At 39.0% G+C, this 17,278-nt stretch overlaps 3 protein-coding genes across 4 annotated transcripts in view; 2 read left to right on the top strand and 1 right to left on the bottom strand.

Moving 5' to 3' along the window:
• Nucleotides 1-136, top strand: part of LOC115235498 (histidine-rich glycoprotein-like) — a 21,374-nt gene extending 21,238 nt beyond the window's left edge. Inside the window, exon 4 of the mRNA XM_029807346.1 lies at nucleotides 116-136. Within this exon, the coding sequence (XP_029663206.1) occupies nucleotides 116-136 (21 nt within the window). The remainder of the gene's footprint in view (nucleotides 1-115) is intronic.
• Nucleotides 137-241: 105 nt separating this feature from the next.
• LOC115235814 (protein split ends-like) overlaps nucleotides 242-17,278 on the top strand; it is a 36,922-nt gene continuing 19,885 nt past the window's right edge. Inside the window, exons 1-8 of one of the 2 annotated variants that reach the window (XM_029807852.1) lie at nucleotides 242-540; nucleotides 2,866-3,348; nucleotides 3,557-3,856; nucleotides 4,076-4,495; nucleotides 5,820-5,864; nucleotides 6,272-6,628; nucleotides 7,203-7,738; nucleotides 8,917-9,152. In XM_029807852.1, the coding sequence (XP_029663712.1) occupies nucleotides 316-540; nucleotides 2,866-3,348; nucleotides 3,557-3,856; nucleotides 4,076-4,495; nucleotides 5,820-5,864; nucleotides 6,272-6,628; nucleotides 7,203-7,738; nucleotides 8,917-9,152 (2,602 nt within the window). In that variant the 5' untranslated portion in view covers nucleotides 242-315. Of the gene's footprint in view, nucleotides 541-2,865; nucleotides 3,349-3,550; nucleotides 3,857-4,075; nucleotides 4,496-5,819; nucleotides 5,865-6,271; nucleotides 6,629-7,202; nucleotides 7,739-8,916; nucleotides 9,153-17,278 lie in introns of both variants that reach the window. The other variant, XM_029807842.1, reaches the window with a different exon arrangement.
• LOC115235830 (mucin-5AC) lies at nucleotides 10,591-15,291 on the bottom strand. Its single transcript, XM_029807877.1, has 3 exons — nucleotides 14,704-15,291; nucleotides 12,636-13,074; nucleotides 10,591-11,878 (listed from the first exon to the last, which is right to left on the bottom strand). The coding sequence occupies exons 1-3, from the start codon at nucleotides 15,017-15,019 to the stop codon at nucleotides 10,735-10,737; spliced, it is 1,899 nt and encodes a 632-aa protein (XP_029663737.1). The 5' UTR covers nucleotides 15,020-15,291; the 3' UTR covers nucleotides 10,591-10,734.

The following is a 17,278-nucleotide window of genomic DNA, read 5'->3' as shown; positions in this document are numbered from 1 at the left end:
CCCGCACCCGCGGCCCCCGCCGCGACCGCGGGCGGCCCTGCCGTCGTCGCTGGAGTTAGCACGGCCACAAGCAGCAACAGCGGTGTGGTTGGCGTTTCGAACGTTTTATCTGTAGCGGCAGGTGGCAACAGCGTGAGCAACAACAACGCGAGCAACGGTAGTGCGGGCAACAACACCGGCGGCAATAGTGGCAGCAATGGCAGCGGCGGCGGCGGCGGCGGCGGCGGCGTTGCTGGTAGCGGCAGTAGCAACAATGGCAGCGGCGGCGGCTGTGGCGGTACCGCGAGTGGCACTCCTTACGTCACCGTACCATCAATGCTCCGTTACATTCATTCCTATCCGCCGACCTCGGTGTCGGCGCCGGCGGTAGCGGCGGTCGTCACCACCGCACCATCGCCGGCGGCACCCGTGCCCATACCCGCGCCCGCACCTGCACCCCCTCCGAGCCAGCCGACCGTCATCGCTAGCCAAACACCACCGCCGCCGCTCACTGGGACAGCCTATACCGCGAGAGACGCGTACCGCGCCAGCACCACGAACGTAGGTATTTCCATGGCGTGAAACAGCACATATATACATATATACGTGCGCGCGCAAACACTTCCTCGTCACCTTTTCCTCGAGGTCTATCGTCTCGGCAGGGATATCCCCGATACGCGCTTGGCGTCGCGACGCATCAAACGGTCATGGTCACGCAAGCACGCCCGGAAATGAAGAGGATTCTTTCTTTTTTCTTAAGAGCACTGTAAAATTGTAATAAGTCGAGAAATAGCTATGGGAGAAGGAGAAGTTTCGTCTCGAGAAAATTGCTTCTTTTAACGCTCCTCTTGTCGCTTTAATATAAATATTTTAATATTAAGAAAATGAACGCGCATACACACGCACATATATACAAATATACGCGTATAATCACGTGTATTTCGATCCTTTTATGGATACTTTATTTTTAGAGAAAGAGGCTTATTCACTTTTATCTCGCGATTGCTTTTTACAAATTAAAGTCATTGCTGATTTGTGTGTAAATAATCTTTCTATAACATTTGAATATAATTACGTTGAAAATTATTTAATGGAGAATTTTAATTTTTCTCATTTTGAATTATTCGAAACAATCTTTAGAAAATTTGATGCCTTAAAAGTCTTGCTTTATAGTTGTTTCGTTAGAAATTGGGTCATTCGAAAGAATGATTCTTTGATTGTAACGAGCGACGATGAGCGCAACGTCGAGATGCGCGTTTTCGCAAAAAAATATCGGGATTAGAGATCCATTTTCGTAACATCGAATTCTAGAGTAATCAGAACACGCAATCACGCAACGCAGACGTATATACGCACGCCGTATCGGCCGAGTCCTCGTCCTTGACTTTCACCGATATCGGTCCTTCTCTCCTTTTTCTCTTTCCTTTAACAATACAAATCACGCGCGCTGACGCTCTGCAGTTTTAAATATCGCACGTCATTGTTAGCATAGAATTGATGAGCCGAACGATATGCTCGTTCTTGCCAGACGTTTAAATATATATATTTCACGATGACGTTACATTTCATTATGCTGACAAATTATTTTTATGATGAAACCGCACATATATATATACAATTGAAAATACGTGTTAATACAATCATAGAAAAAAACAATTTTGTCAAAAGTATATAAAAAATAGTAAGATAATATAAATAAGAGAAACGTGATATTTATTTAAATATGTATGGTATTTCTTTTAAACACGCACATATATCCAAATGGGTAGCAATTCGCGATTACGATATCACAGGGTGTCCACTTCATGGAAAAATATGGACAATTTCGAATTTCCAGATTTTTTTATACCTGGAAAAAAATTAGAAGATTCTCATGAAATTTTATTGGAACTCAGGGAATTTAAAAAAAAAAACGATTCTTTTGATCATTTTGCTCTTATATTGTAAGCAATTGGCATTCCACCGATTGGCCAAGTTGTGAATTATATATATGTATTTATTATTATTATTTAAAATATATTTTTTATAAATATATGGAATTTTGAACAAAAAAACTTGGAAAATCAGAGAATTTTCAGGGAGAATTTCCTTTTTACAACATTTGAGTGGACCATCCTGCAATTATAAAGTAGTCGTGAAAAAACTATTTCTCGTTTTTTGTAAGATTTCAAGATTTTTGGAAATTTCTTTAAGGATTTCTCGTGAAGCGTGCAATGATATTGTTGAATATCGATTATTCAATTTTTTATAAAGTTTTCCGAATTTTAAATCAAGTTAGATCCACGGCATGACATAGTTCTAACGGACATTATCATATTTAGCTCGTAACGTGATGCGAGTGGGCGGGTGAAAGTTTCAATCGCCCACTCTCGGGCTACACACGTACGCAGCGTTCTACATGTGCACGCGTAACACAATCGCATATTTTGTTTGTTTCTTACTTATATTTCGAGCCGGTTATTTAGTTGTCATGGCTTATAGAGTAATTTGTACATTACGATACAATAGGGACTATGGAGCTTAGCTTTGTGAACAACGTCCGTGACAAAGCACGACGAACGAGTGAGCCAGCATTGTGTGCGCAAAACTACTGATAGAAATAAAGAAAAGAGAAGTTCGAACAGATGATTGCGCGCGGGAGATGTAGGGGACAGTGCAGCGGTCGCGGGGATATATCGCGCGCTTTCTTGAACCGGGTCATCGATTTTCCTGAAATAGTTTCGCGGGAAGAAGGTTAGAAAGAGTGCAGCGAGAAATAAATTGAACCTCTGGCAAAGAATAAGTAAGACGACGATGAAAGAAAATAGAAACGGGTGGAGAAGAGAAAGAGAGGTAAAGAAGGATGGAGGTGGAATAAGACTTTTGACCGTGGTATTTTCTTTTCAGGTGAATGAGAGGATTGCTATCAGCGTGAGCAACAGTCCTCTGTCGCAAGTCGGTGTCGGGGTAGTGGCCGAGTACAGCGGCATGGGAACCGGTGGCAGAGGTGATCGGCCGAGGATATCCCTCTTACCGCCTACCGGCTCCTCGGTGACGCCGATACCGTCGCCAACTGCGGTCGCCGCGTCCGAGTATCAGCAGCACGCGGCGGCGGCAAGAAACCCGCCACGGGTAGGCCTCATGCCCGTCCAACCGGATCAGTATTGTACTCGCACCGCCATCGACATGGCTAGTCTGCAACAAGACACGCCGCCTTTCAAAAAGATTCGTCTGGGCCAGCCGCATCAGCAGGTCCAGCAGCTGCAATCACAGTCACAGTCGCGCTGTCAGAGCTTGTCGCCCGCGGACCCTTGCGGCGGTAAGCAGGAACAGCAGCAGCAGCAGCAGCATGTCGTGCAATTGCAGCAGCCGCTTAGGATAGATACCAGGGTGAGTGTAGCATGACAGTTATCTTGATAATTTGACAGATTATATAGTCGAAATATCTTTAGAGAGGATAAACTACAAATTGAAATAAATAAACCAATGTTGTATAAATATAAATTGGATTTTATTAAATAGGAAAAGAATAAAATAAATATAAATTAAATAAACATATTAGACACAATATGATATGACGAATTTTTGCTAGGAGCAGCCTGCCGTGGGTGCATATACGCCGCAAACGGAAGCCATTTCGCCTACTCTTCCAGAGCCGAATACACAAGAGGATGCGCTTAGAAGTACCAAGGATGAGCTCTTGCAACAAATCGGCAAAGTCGACAGAGAAATCGCCAAGAGAGAGAATCAGTTGAATATGTTGCGGAAGAGGATAAAAGAATTGGAAGAAGCAGCGAATAAGCCTCTGGAAGCGGGTGGTCTCAAACGTAATATTGAGGAGCAGTCGCAACAACCAAAGCATCAATCGTTGGCGCAAAAGATCTACGCAGAAAATAGGGTAAACTATATACACGTAATATTAATTGAACGCTTTAATTACGTTAAGCGTCAGATATTTAAGCAAAAATCAAATTTAAATGCCGCTCGCGTCTTAATGTTTTAGCACGAGTTATTTGTATTGTCAAAATTAGATTGATTAAATTAATATTTCAAGCGTTCAGAAATAGTCGATAAGAATCAATTAATGAATTTTAATTTGGCATATTCTTATTAACAGCGAAAGGCGGAAGAAGCTCATAGACTCATGGAAAAATTAGGTCCCAAGATAGAACTACCTTTATATAATCAACCGTCGGATACGAGTGTATACCAGGAGAATCGTACGCGGCATCAAACGTGTATGCGAACCAGACTCATAGCGAGGCTGCGGAGAGATCATACTGAGCGTGCGTCTCTTCATCAGCAGCAAACGCAAACGTACACAATCTTGGTTCAAGAGTGGCATCGGAAAGTAGAACGGCTGGAGGCGACGCAGAAGAGGAAATCGAAGGAAACAAAGAACCGCGAGTTCTTCGAGAAGGTGTTTCCCGAGTTGCGAAAACAAAGGGAAGACAAGGAGCGTTTCAACAGAGTTGGTGCTCGCATCAAGAGTGAAGCCGATCTTGAAGAGATAATGGATGGTCTACAGGAGCAAGAGGTATATCGCGTTACTGTTACTCTATTTATCCAAATAGTCGCAAAGTGAGCGATGCGACATGTTGCGAAAGAAAGGAAATCAAAATTATTATGGTAAGGATGAAGAAATGGTATAGGGAGTATAGGAAAAAAAAGGCACGTTACTAAAATTAGCGTTTATAAACACTTTCTGTGAAAACAACTTGAAGTGGGAACTTTAAAACATTGTTAACAGATATCTATTCAGTTTTGTTGAATCAGTGATATTAATTTATAAAAGACAAGCTGTCTTGGAATGTGCAAATTTCTTTTCTATTGTTGCCATTAGACAAAGAAGTATTGTTTATTATTTAAATAGTAGTTACTTGTCTATTTAAATATTGTTTCAGAAAATGATTTATAGATTCAACACATGTTTATAGCAAATTGATCAATATTCATTTGGCAAGTAGATTTCATTTTTCTTTACTACGATTCTTTTTTATTAAAATTTTATAAATATTTATTTTCTTAATGATTAATTATGGTGCAATAAAATATAAGATATTTGATGAAAGTATATAAATTGAATATAAATATTGGAGACATTACACATACTCAGTTTTGTTAAAATTCTTTGTACTCTTAATCTAGAGAAAAAAAATAGCATTTTACAGTTAAATAGCTAAACTTAACGTTATGACAGATTTAATTTTTGCATTATCAAATTTCTTGATATTTATGTCGAAATACATACAAGTAATATTTTACATTTTTAATACAGTAAAGAGATTAACATCATAATATTCTCTATTATTAATTTTTCTGTTAATTTGTCTTATCTCTTTTTTTCTCGTTTTTCCTAGAGCGCAATTTTGTGAAAGCGCCATTGTCACATTAAACAAATAACTAAAGGTTTGCATTATTATAATCAAAGGATGGTAACTGACAGTTTCTTCCTATCTTTAGACATTTGTTTTCTCTTTTGGTCTTCTACTGTATACGGACCAGGGAAAGGATGGCAAACTGGATAAATGGATGGAGATGATTGAAAGTTACCATCGGATGTACTAATACATATGTGGGGCAGTAAAGTCTTAATTGATTCATATTCACGATGCTCGATAGAAAAATTTTCGAAATAAAATATCTCTTTGCAAGTGGCAATGTCATATTAAAGCTGGTCTTCTTTAGAAAATTTTTATATTGCTCGATAATCTCATTTAATAATTCTCTGAAAAAGCATTGTTAGGCATTTTTATTTTTTTTTGTTTCTTTTTTCCATGTTTTCTTTTTTAATTAATTCTTGTTTTGAGATTCTTTGATGATGCTTCATGGAAGATATCTAACCTTTACTGATTCCCCAGGAAGAAACATTGCAAGATTTAAAAAATTTCATTAAAGCCTATCAGGTTAGTAACGTGCGTTTTTTTGCTCCCTTCACCCTTATCCTTCTACCATACATTAGTTATGGATATACTGCGCCATTAATTCTGCAAAAACGTGTGTTTGATCAATAAATTGAAATTATACCAGCGTAATGTAATAATAAACTGCAAGAGGAACGCATTGGATCCATAACTATTGCTGAAGATGAAAGATATTAATCTATTTTTTAAATAAAAAATTTCATTTATATACCAATATGTTTTATCAATATTTTTGAAATTAAACGGTTTTTAAGATTAAGTTAAAAAAGCTCAAAACTGAATAAAAGTTGTATGCGCAATGCATTACAAAAGTATATTGATGATGTAGTTTTTAGTAATAATGTTCTAACGAAGTAATAGATATATAATGAAACTATTATTTATGACAGTTGGAGGATAAGAAGATGCGTTCGTACGCAGTTATACCGCCTTTGCTGTTGGATGCGAAGCAACGAAGGATCGCCTTCCAAAATCGGAATGGACTGCTCCAACCGGAAGAGTTGGAAGCTCTGCACAGTGAACGTAAATTGATCAATGTATGGAGTTCTGTGGAGCACGAATCATTCAAGGAAAAATACCTTCAGCATCCTAAAAATTATGGAGTGATAGCTCAATCGTTAGAACATAAGGGCGTTCAAGATTGTGTACATCACTACTACCTCACTAAGAAAACGGAGAATTATAAACAGCTTTTACGAAAGTCGCGTCAACGGACGCGTAGTTCTCGAAATAATCCGAATAATAAAGTAAGTTTTATTATATGTAGTTATATATTATACAGTAAAATGCATGCAAAAAACGCGCGTGTTAAAATTTATATCAATTTTCAAAATATGACTCGAATGTTTATTTCTGTCGATATTGCTAAAATATAGAAAGTAAAAACTATTACACTTTTGTCTGCACTTTAAAAATACTTTAAAAAAAGATTCGTCTCTTTACTTTATAAGATAAATTATTTTGTGCTTTAGAATTTATAGTATTGTAACATAATGTTGCATATGTGTATAATTACTGCATTTAAATATGGACTATAAGCCTATTTCTATCTCTCTAAAAAATATTTAGAACTTAGAGAAAAGCATAATGCTTATCTCCAAATCTTATCTTTTGAGCAGTGCAGGTCTAAACTTACTTTTAAAGACCCAAGTTTTATTTGAGAGTTAAATCCAAATAATTGTTTACAAACATAAAGCATTTTATTCATATTATACACTTAATCACATATATTATCGATATTTAAAAATGAAGAAAAACTTATATCAAAGATATTACTATAATGAATATCATATGTAACATGTGAATTTGATATTGTTTTAGGTAAATAATACCAACTCGACTATCGGATCTATAGATATTTTAACGACAGGAGTAACGACGAGGTTACAGCGAGAGCAACAAAAGACTCAGGAGAATCCCATAGATATTTTAACGGCAGGGATAACGACGAGGTTACAGCGGGAGCAGCAACAAAAGACTCAGGAGAATCCTCAGAATAGTTCGGTAACGGCTACAACTACATCCACAACGAGTACCACGGTTACATCGAGCGTGTCGTCGACAACCGTTACGACCACGACGGTAACGACGACGACGACTCCCTTGAGCTCGACAGCATCGGGCGTTAGCGTAACGGCAGATTCTGTAACGGCATCAACGACAACGACAACGACATCAGTTTTGAACACGACAGCGTCGAGTGTCTCGGCGACATCGACGACGTCTAGCGCGAAAGATTCTAGGGAGACAAGCAAGGAGAACAAGGAAAACAAGACAGACTCAAAGGAATCTCATCTGGTAAAGATGGATTCAAAGGACGAAGCGCAATTGGAGATGGGGAAGGATATTAAAGTAATGTACGTTAAGTATGAAAACGTTGCTATCTTATATATTTTAATCAATATTTACACAATATTTAAAATGTGTCTATCGCAAACTTCTCTATAATTGTATACGTTTAACTTATGTTGATATATCAATTATATATAGCAACGTTAAAAAAATATTTATAAGTTTCAACGGATATTAGACTATTAGATTTTCGAATTGTCGAAATACTATATAGGGTGTACCAGAATCATGGGATGCGCTTTGACGCATATACGAATGCCGAATGTTGTCGCGCGAATATCGTATTCTCTTTGCTTCTTTTTTTTTTTTTTCAAGTATTTGAAGCGCGATATTGATCATTTACTCGATATGCGAGTAAGAAATAAAAGAGTTGGCGCGGCTCATTTTGCGAAACGAGCATACCAATTGGTCCCGATTCGCTATATAAAAGCGTATACGCGGACTGATTGAATGAACCGTATCCATCGGCCGGAAGATATTCATTCTGCAAACATACCCCACTCCAACGAACCAATCTCAATATTGTTCACGGTGGGAGAGACGACCCGCGAATACCCATTTAACGATTACAATACATCGCTTGGGCAGAGCACACGAATATTATAAAACTACGCACACAAAAAAAAAAAAGAGAAAAGAAAGTTTAATCTGTCTTTTTATTCTCGGTGAAACTTATTAGTTGAGATAGGTTTTACTTATCATTGGTGATCGCGCAATAGTCGAATAAAGGAGCACGTTGTTGAGGCATGGAAAGTCGGTTTGAAGAGAAACGGGTAGGGGTAATGGGAATATGCCAGGGGTGACGGGATGAAGTGAGATGGATGCGGCAGGCAGCGACGGCAGCTTGATAAGGGTGGGGGAAGATCAATTATTAGCAGATTGTAATGCTAATCAATGGTTACCGGTTAGTGGATTATGTTTACGTAGGCTCTCATCACCGTAATTGACTCGATAGTTGGAAATGTGATTCTGTCCGATGAGAATGATGATGAATGTCGAACTGCTTTTCGAGGCACAATCGACGAAATTTTATCACGATAAGATTTTTTATTATCGTAACAAAACGCTGCATTTTTTTTTCTTGAAGAATAAAAATACGATTGAAATAAAAGAGAAAGAGAGGAAGCTTAATAGATTATATTATTTAATAATTTATATACAATTTAATAATATTCTATTACAGAATGGAAGGAAAAGGCGCGCTGTCTTCATCCGCTTCCTCGTTGAATATCAATGCGACGAATGTCTCAACTATCCAGTCGGACTTTAAGGAATCTAGTAAGAAGAAACCAGGTTGCAGGGACACAAGTGGCAGTGGTGCTAACGTTGCAACCAGTAGTAGAATAAAGGATAAGAAGAAGGAGAATCATACTCCCATGGAGACCAGTGACGAAGAGGCACCGTCGATCGACATCATCGGTAAGTCTTGAACCGATTGATATTCTCGGTCTTTATTTCGCATCACTTCTTTGCTACAGTCTACGCTTGAATCTCGTTTCCACGATTCGATTTTTACTGTTTCCTCCTAATGCTTTCCAAATATTTGAATTAATATACGATTTCCATTTGTACGAATTATCCTAATATTATAATAAGAATTAGGTTGATAATATTAAAGTTAAAAAAAGTTACTTTAATATTATCGAAATTATTCCGGTTTTCAAAAGGTTGATATAATATATAGAGACAATGCGAAATAGTATTTTATATTATTGATATACTTTCGGAAAAACATCGCCGCACATAATCTGGCTTATCGTGGCTTATTTTTGTAAAATTTGAAGAACACTTTTTTAACATGTATATTGATATATTTGATATTAGAGATTTGCGGTTAATTAAATCCAAGAGAATCTATACGCGATATATATACATTATTGAAGTATAAAACTCGATCCAATAAGACTGAAATTTTTTCTATGCGAAACGAATGAAAAACAGCAACGAGTTAACGTTTAATCTTAGGTCTAAATTTAAACTTAACATTTAAGTATAACTCGTGTACGTGCAGTTCCATTTTACATGGAGAAATTAGCGTTTCTTTTTATTCGTGTCGTAGCTATCGTTTTTCTCACAGTTAAACTGTTGTGCAATGTATTGAAAATTTGGTTACATCAGCTACATAATTACGTCAGACTTCTATTCTTATTTTATACAGTTTGTTGATACACGAAATACATGTACCAACGCATTAAATATTGCGGTGTGTGTGTTCTAACATCGAGATATATATATATATATAACGTTAAAGAACATACATGAGGAGAGAGAGAGGATTAATTATTATATATTTAAATATAAATTAATAGTTGTATAAATTTTCTTTTCAATGTTGTTAGGGGAAGCTTGTTTTCTAGGCTAATCAGTTTATACAATTCTGAGGTAATTTGAGAATGTGCTTTATGATTATGGATGTTAAGGATAATATCTGTTATTTATATTACATTCTACAATAGTCCGATTTTTAATTCTCGATCTATTTTATTTGCAATTATATATTTGACACGCTAATATCGATACTTCGTGTCCCATTTGTTGTTGAAGTGTCATTGTTCTTGCGATATTCCGTCCACGGATATTTGCGTTGAAAAAAGAGGAGGGGAAAATCTGAAAACAATAGAATTATATTAGAACAAAAGTATTGTCAGTATTATCACATGTAATATATATCTTTTATATATGTATAGTACGCGTTTTATACGGAATGTTCGTAAAATTTAGAGAGTATAAAGAAAAGATTAATAATATATTTTTTTTATATTAATTATTATAAATATACACAAAATGATTTTTCAATTTTAACATTAAAGGAGAGTATTTAAATCCGATATAGTTAAATTATAACGTTAATATTTTTTAATTTGTTTCTAACAATGCTTATCTCTCAATGAAACGATACCGAGATTAGATGACATTAACAAATAATCGTGGACATAAATATTGTCTCAATACCTATCTCAATATCTATCCGGAGCGATAAGAGAAATCGCGCCTTCTCGTTTCACGGAGCACCCTGAGGGGATGACGCATTCACGTCGCGACTCGACGCGTTCGTTCCGTCGGTGACGACTTGTCTCTCCTCGTCGTTCGCATGGCATAGCTTGCGATGTTTGTGCACGAAGTAATAACTCGGGAACTTGCAGCCGCAGATCTTGCAGGGATAATATTGTACGTTCAGATCCAACAATTTGACCTCCCGTCTGTTCCCACGCGCGGCCGCAGCGGCTACAGCTGCGGCTTCCTGTCTTGAGCCGCTGTCGCCGCTGTCACTGGTCGTCTCGGTAATCCTCGTCGGTGGTAACAAGTGTCGCTTCGCGTGCTTCCTGTAGCAATATTGCGACTTGAAGGTATGCTTGCAATAGCCACAAGTATAGCAACCGCCGTTATTGGCACTGTTGGCATCGTTGCTCGAGTCGTTGTTGGGACTGCGCGCGAGACCGTCGCCGGTTTGTTCGCTCGCCGGTCCACCGTTCTCCTCGTTTTCGCTCGACGGATCCTCACTTTCTATCATCAATTGACAGTTCCTCTGCGGACGTGTCTGCGCGCCGTGCGATGACGTTGCCGATGAATAGTTCTCGTTCAAGACTCGGTGAAAGCGCACCGGTCCGTCGCAGCACGCGATGTCGTATATCACGGAGAAGACGGTACTCGACGAGGAAGCGGTCTCTCTCGTGGCCGAGGTCCGTGCTCGGCGACGAGATGAACGCGCTCGATCGTCTCGTTCCGACGATATCGCGGCGTTTCCGTGGTTGATTCGATTGCGATTTGATGTCCCATCTTGGGACGAGTCTGATCGACGTTGCTGATCGGCGGTTTGAGATCTGACGGAAACCTCGGCTTCTCGTTGAGCCTCGTCGCGATCCGTCGTTGAATTGTCGTCGTCGCGGTGATGCGCAGGCGAGTGCGTCCGCGACACGGAGGCCGGCGAGATCGAGCGCGACGGCGATGACGTTCTTGTCGTGGAATTCGCTGTGCTGTTCGTCACGGTGAAGGCGGTGAACGCGGCCGCGGCAGCTGCCACGAACGGCAGGGTTGTTACAGTAGACACGATCTCCGGTGTTCTCGATCTGCTGGAGCCCGGTCTCGGGCGTTTATGTTTATGCAAAGTCGGCGACGTCGGCGGCGACTTCGGCATCTCACTGGTGCTGCAAACATTCACGCGTATTTTTCTACCTATTAATCTTGAAACTTTGAAATATTTTTTCTAATATTTTTGTATAAAAGATTATTATTATTATTATATTGTTATTTATTTTTGTCACATTACAGCTGTTAGTTATGATTACGACGTTTCTCGAAATTATGATAATGTGAATCGCTGTTATTAAATGTGCACTTTTGTCTTTATCAACAAAGCCAAAGATAATTTGGATAATTTATTTAAATTTATAATTAACTTTCTCAGTTCTTTTATCTCTTTTTTTTTTAAATAAATTATATTTTCTTCCAAAACTATAAATGAAAATTTTGGTGCTATATACTCAAATCTCATTGTATTGAAAAATCTTGAAGCAGCTAGTTGAATGATTCTATTAATAAACAGAAAAAGGAAAACTATGTATTATTTTCAAAGCAATGTAATTTAGATGCTATTATTTTTTTCTAAATAATTAATAATAATATTTGGATTAAAATACAATAAGCTGTCATAATTAAATAAAAATTCGTGGATCATTATTGATAATGAAAATAATACACAATATACATATATAAAAAATCTTATAAATATAAACCTTATAAGATTTATAATCTTTTATTAATTTTATTGCTTAAAGATTTTGTATAGAATCTCCAGAATAGAGTTTAAATCTCTTTTTGATTTTTATACACTTTCTCAAGAGCATAAATTTTTGGACTAAAATCGCGTGAAAAAGAAAAACATTTCATTTTTTTACTGCCAACCTATAATGCGCGCACTGCTCCTGCTTCTCTCTCGGAGCGATGATGCTGGACGTCACGGTCGTCGATCGCATCAACGGCTGCATCGACGGCGGCAGATGATGCGACATGGCCGCTGACGCTGGCGAATATGCGAGCGGGGTCGTCGGGGGCCAGCAGAGAGGCGGGCCCACCACCAGACGATTAGGTATGGGCCGCAGTATGCTGGTCCCCCCGATCTGCGGCGAGCCGGCTGTCGTCGTCGACGACGTCGCGGACGTCGCCAACGGCGGAGGCGGCGGCGGTGGTGCCCGCAGCCTCAGCAACGCGGCCCGGCACTGTTCCAAGGCACCCGGCATGTGCAACAGATGCGTCGCCAGTAACACGCTGTAAACGTTGTCCAGCGTCACCTCCAACCGCCCGGTGTACATGTAGTTGAGCAGCGGGGCGAACGCCTCTCCACCTGCCATCGGATTGGGAGACGATTCGTTAATTGTTCGAGATCAAGCGTGAATTAACACATAGGGTGTCTACTCCCTAGAAAAACATGGAAAACTTAGAATTGTCAGGGATTTCTTTTGTATCTGGAAAAATTAGCAAATTTTCATGGAATTTTATTAGGACTCGGGGAATATTTTAAAAAACTCTTTCTCTCTTTGATAATTTTATATATTCAATGTTTTAACAAAATATTGAATATGCAGTATATTTTTTTATTATAATTTTTAATGATAAATAAATGAAAATGTTTTGCAAGTGGAAAATATTTACTTGACAAAAGCTATTTAATTTTTTTCAATCACATGCAATAAAAAAACTTATTTTAGAAAGTTGCATCAAAAAATCTTTAAAATATTCCCTTTATTTGGAATTTTGAACAAAAATACTTGGAAGATCAGGACATTTCCAGAGAATTTTTTACAAGATTTTAGTAGAGATATCCCTGATACATACTTAATGAGTAGTTTTTTCATTCGTTTTATTTAAGGAATCCGAAAGAGAGAAAGAGAGAGACTAGTCTCTCGCATACAGTTTTCTTTTATTGTTAAAATATGGCTTTTAACCTGATCTAATACCGAGCCGGAAGATAATCGTATGATTTTTCGAGAATACTTGAAAAAAATTAATAGTCGGCAGATAGCCGATAGTTGTTTATGATTGGAACTTGAATCACACAATTAGCGAATCAAAATAGATAGCTATAGATTACTTTACAAATATAATATTTATGCATTATGCATAATAGATTTTTTTTCGAATTACTATATTAGATGGAAAAATTATGATTACAATGCGTTTTGTTTCGAAAACTGCAAATGTAGACTTACCACCGTTTGTAAATCCGGTTCAATTATCAGATTGAATCGGATAATTATTGGAAAATCCCAATGAGAGATTGGAAGTAGCGGTGGCATACTGCACGACCGATAAAAGTTTGTTAATTATTCCGTATCGCCATTGGCTTGATTGATATTATTTGAAAGCAGTTTTTGGAAATTGTCATTTTTTTTTTTTCAAAACAAGATCTGAATTCTGCATCTATTACTTATTTAGTATATCCAGAAAACGCTGCATATTGTAGCGAAAAAGGTGGTAAGAACAGAAAAGAGCATATAATGTCAGCATAAAAATTTTCTTGGAAAGTTCCATTTTGTATCAAATATTTAATTTACTATTTTATATTGTATAATAGCACACAGAACGCGACAGCAGACTTTAAAAAATTCTATTCAGAATTTATCAACGAAATTAAGATATATATAAACGATATTTAGTTTTTCATCATTTTACATAATATAGTCTTTGCTATCCAATATAATTATTCATTGTGCAAATAGGAGAATATTCGCGCCAATTCTTAATCCTTAAGTATTTTTGTCGGGTCTGTTTGATTCAAGAGAGAAAGAGAGAGAGAGAGAGAGAGAGAGAGAGATATTCTTCTTTTGCATATATATTCTTTATTAGAAAGATAAATAACAAATGAAGGATAGCCTCTCTCTCTCAACATATAAGACCTCTTTTTAAATTCGAGAAGAGGAATAATTTAATCGGGGCTGATCAAGGGACTTTTTGTTCATCGAATGATATTTACCAATGGACGAGACCGACACGGAGGTGACCGGTCGCTGCGATTGTCCGTTGGTCGCCGTGACGGCGACGGTCGCGCAGGAGGGATCGAAGGGCGAGCTCGTCGACGACGATGACGTTGTCGTCGTCGTCGCGCTCGCCAGCAGGGCCTTGAGATATCCGCTGTGGGCCGCGAGCACGCCCTTATGCGCGACGAACTGGTGCTCACCCTCGTTACCGACTCGCACGACCGTGTCGGGCGGCGAAAACGTGTCTTGGAGGCAGGGGTAGCTGGTGCCGGTGATACCGCCGCCGAACCACGCTCTGTACAAACCGTACATCGTCGATCACCCTTTACGGATATACAATGTGGTACCAACCACTTTCCCACCCTACGCGTGTTTCCTATAAGGATTTTTCCAGATTCGAATTTTCTAATGGACGTTCAATGTCGCTCATGACACCAACGACATCGTAGACGAATAGGGTTTTGCTTTTAAGACATGATGGTTGAAAAAGCACTGTTGTCGGTGAGGAATGCACAAAGCGACGTCGTCATTGTTATTTTATTTTCCTTTCTCCACAGAATTCACAAACGGAAATCCAAGCATTCTCATAATGTCTGTCTAATACGTCGCAGCTTTCAAAATTTTTAACAACTCCGATTTCTCGTAAGAAAATACCACGTCTCGCAATCTCGGATTCGATACTTCTCGGAGGAACGGGACCGGGTGTCTCGTTCGACACCCTCGCTTTTGATACGCGGGCTGATCTCGCGGCTCTTTGTGATTTGAACGCCGGCTGGCAGGCACACCGTCGCGCACTGTTATCAGCTGCGCGTAGACACGCTCGCTTTTTCATGCCGTAGCTCTTCTACCACCTACCTACCTACCTACCTACTCTACCGCTTACATCGCGTGGGGTTGGCCCAACAACCCCCCGGGAACAACCGAGAACCGCCCCCGACGAGCGCAGATTGGCGGCGTTACAAGCGATCACGGACGAGCTGCATCTGCGCCCCGTGGATTCCTCTCTACGCGAGAGGATGCGCTCCTGATCGCGCCCTTGTTCCGCTTACGATAGGAATTCGCCGGCTTTCGAATCCCATCGCGTCGTTAGAGACGATGACGATAACGATTAATTTTTCACAATCACCCGTCATTTTTATTCAGCGCTCCGAGATTGATTTCCTTAGGTTCGTAAAAAATAAATAACAAAAATTTCTTTCGAGGGAGCTAATCTTTTTTGAGGTAACGCGTTCAAAAAATCACGTGAACGTTTGACGTTATCTTTTTTTTTTTTATTCGCGAAATTTTCCGTTAAATGTTTCCTGGGACAAGATACGTCATAGTGTCAAAGTGAAAAAGATATCGCGAACGATGAAGACAACACGTCGCGATACGAATGCGTGCATCGTCCCAATTCAGGGCGTCAACTTATTCACGCCGTTATGTCACGCTACGCATATATATAATTGCAGGATTCGAGCTAATAACACGTTGAACCCTACGTGGTAAAAATCATACGAGACTCTTGGATAAATTATTCTCGATTTACTAAATATTGCGAATGAATATCGATAAGAATATTAGTTGAAACATTAATAATTGAATACATTGAGATTGTCGATGAAAATTAAATTGGATAAACAGAGATTGATTGAAAGAGATAAAATATAATGTTTTTGCTAAAAACGTATATATTTATATATTACAGATAATTCTCAATTAAAATCTATCAGTCATCAATTTTCATAAATACGAGTGTCTTTATTTTTAGAAATTTTTGTATTTTCATAAACTTGACGTTTCTCTCTCAACTTAATAAACTCTATCATAATTACTATAATATTATTTTCTAATATGGAATACATATTTCCGCATCCAATTACGTTGATATCTCGAACAAAATATTTGGAAGATCAGGGAATTTTCAAAGAATTTTTTTACAAACTTTGAGTAGGGAGAGACATCCTGATTTTTTGTAAAATTATTATTATCAATTGAATAATAGCCGACTATAATTAGGGTTTGAAGAAAATAGAAGATTCTTGCATGTGGTGTGCAATTGTAACGTTTACGCGATAAACACCGACGTGTTTGGCTGCTCTAAATGAGACGTTAAACGTTAACGCGAGGAGGAGAGGAATAAAGAGCAGAGAAGGAAGGAAACATCTTTCGAAGTCGGCTCTAGATGATGAGCGGAGAGGAAGAGCGCTCTCGCCTTTCGGAGAGCGATCTTTCGCCATGAGATGCGTCTTTTTCCGGTCTCTCTCTCTCTCTCTCTCTCTCTTTCTCCACTCTTCTCTCGGAGGCTCTCTCGCCCGCGCCTCTGGCCTGGCCTCTCTGATGTTTTTCATCAAATTAACTCTCGCAGCATGAGAGAGTACGCGCTCCTCTCCACTCCGCGGCGGCGTGTTTGCATAATATCGTTTATAATTCAGCTCGCGCTGAATTCCACTTTATTCCGGAGCCGCGATCGCTCGCCCCGGCCCGGCCCTCTTCTTCGTTCTTTCCTCTGCTTCTCCGCCCGGCAGAGCATCCCGTTCCACCTTCTCTCGCCCCGGCTGCGCGCACGAGCTCACCTCTGCTACTTATCGT

The sequence above is a fragment of the Formica exsecta genome, unplaced genomic scaffold, assembly GCF_003651465.1.
Source record: "Formica exsecta isolate Colony F162 unplaced genomic scaffold, ASM365146v1 scaffold11, whole genome shotgun sequence".
NCBI lineage: Eukaryota > Metazoa > Arthropoda > Insecta > Hymenoptera > Formicidae > Formica > Formica exsecta.
This window is presented reverse-complemented; position numbering and strand designations above follow the sequence as displayed.

What these genes read in the sequence shown, in the direction of transcription:
- LOC115235830 (XM_029807877.1), bottom strand. Translation starts at nt 15,019, where the DNA reads ATGTACGGTTTGTACAGAGCGTGGTTCGGCGGCGGTATCACCGGCACC. An exon ending in CGTGTCGGTCTCGTCCATTG is followed by an intron (nt 13,075 to 14,703) that starts GTAAATATCATT and finishes ATCCGATGGCAG; the next exon opens with GTGGAGAGGCGTTCGCCCCG. An exon ending in GAGCAGTGCGCGCATTATAG is followed by an intron (nt 11,879 to 12,635) that starts GTTGGCAGTAAA and finishes GAATGTTTGCAG; the next exon opens with CACCAGTGAGATGCCGAAGT.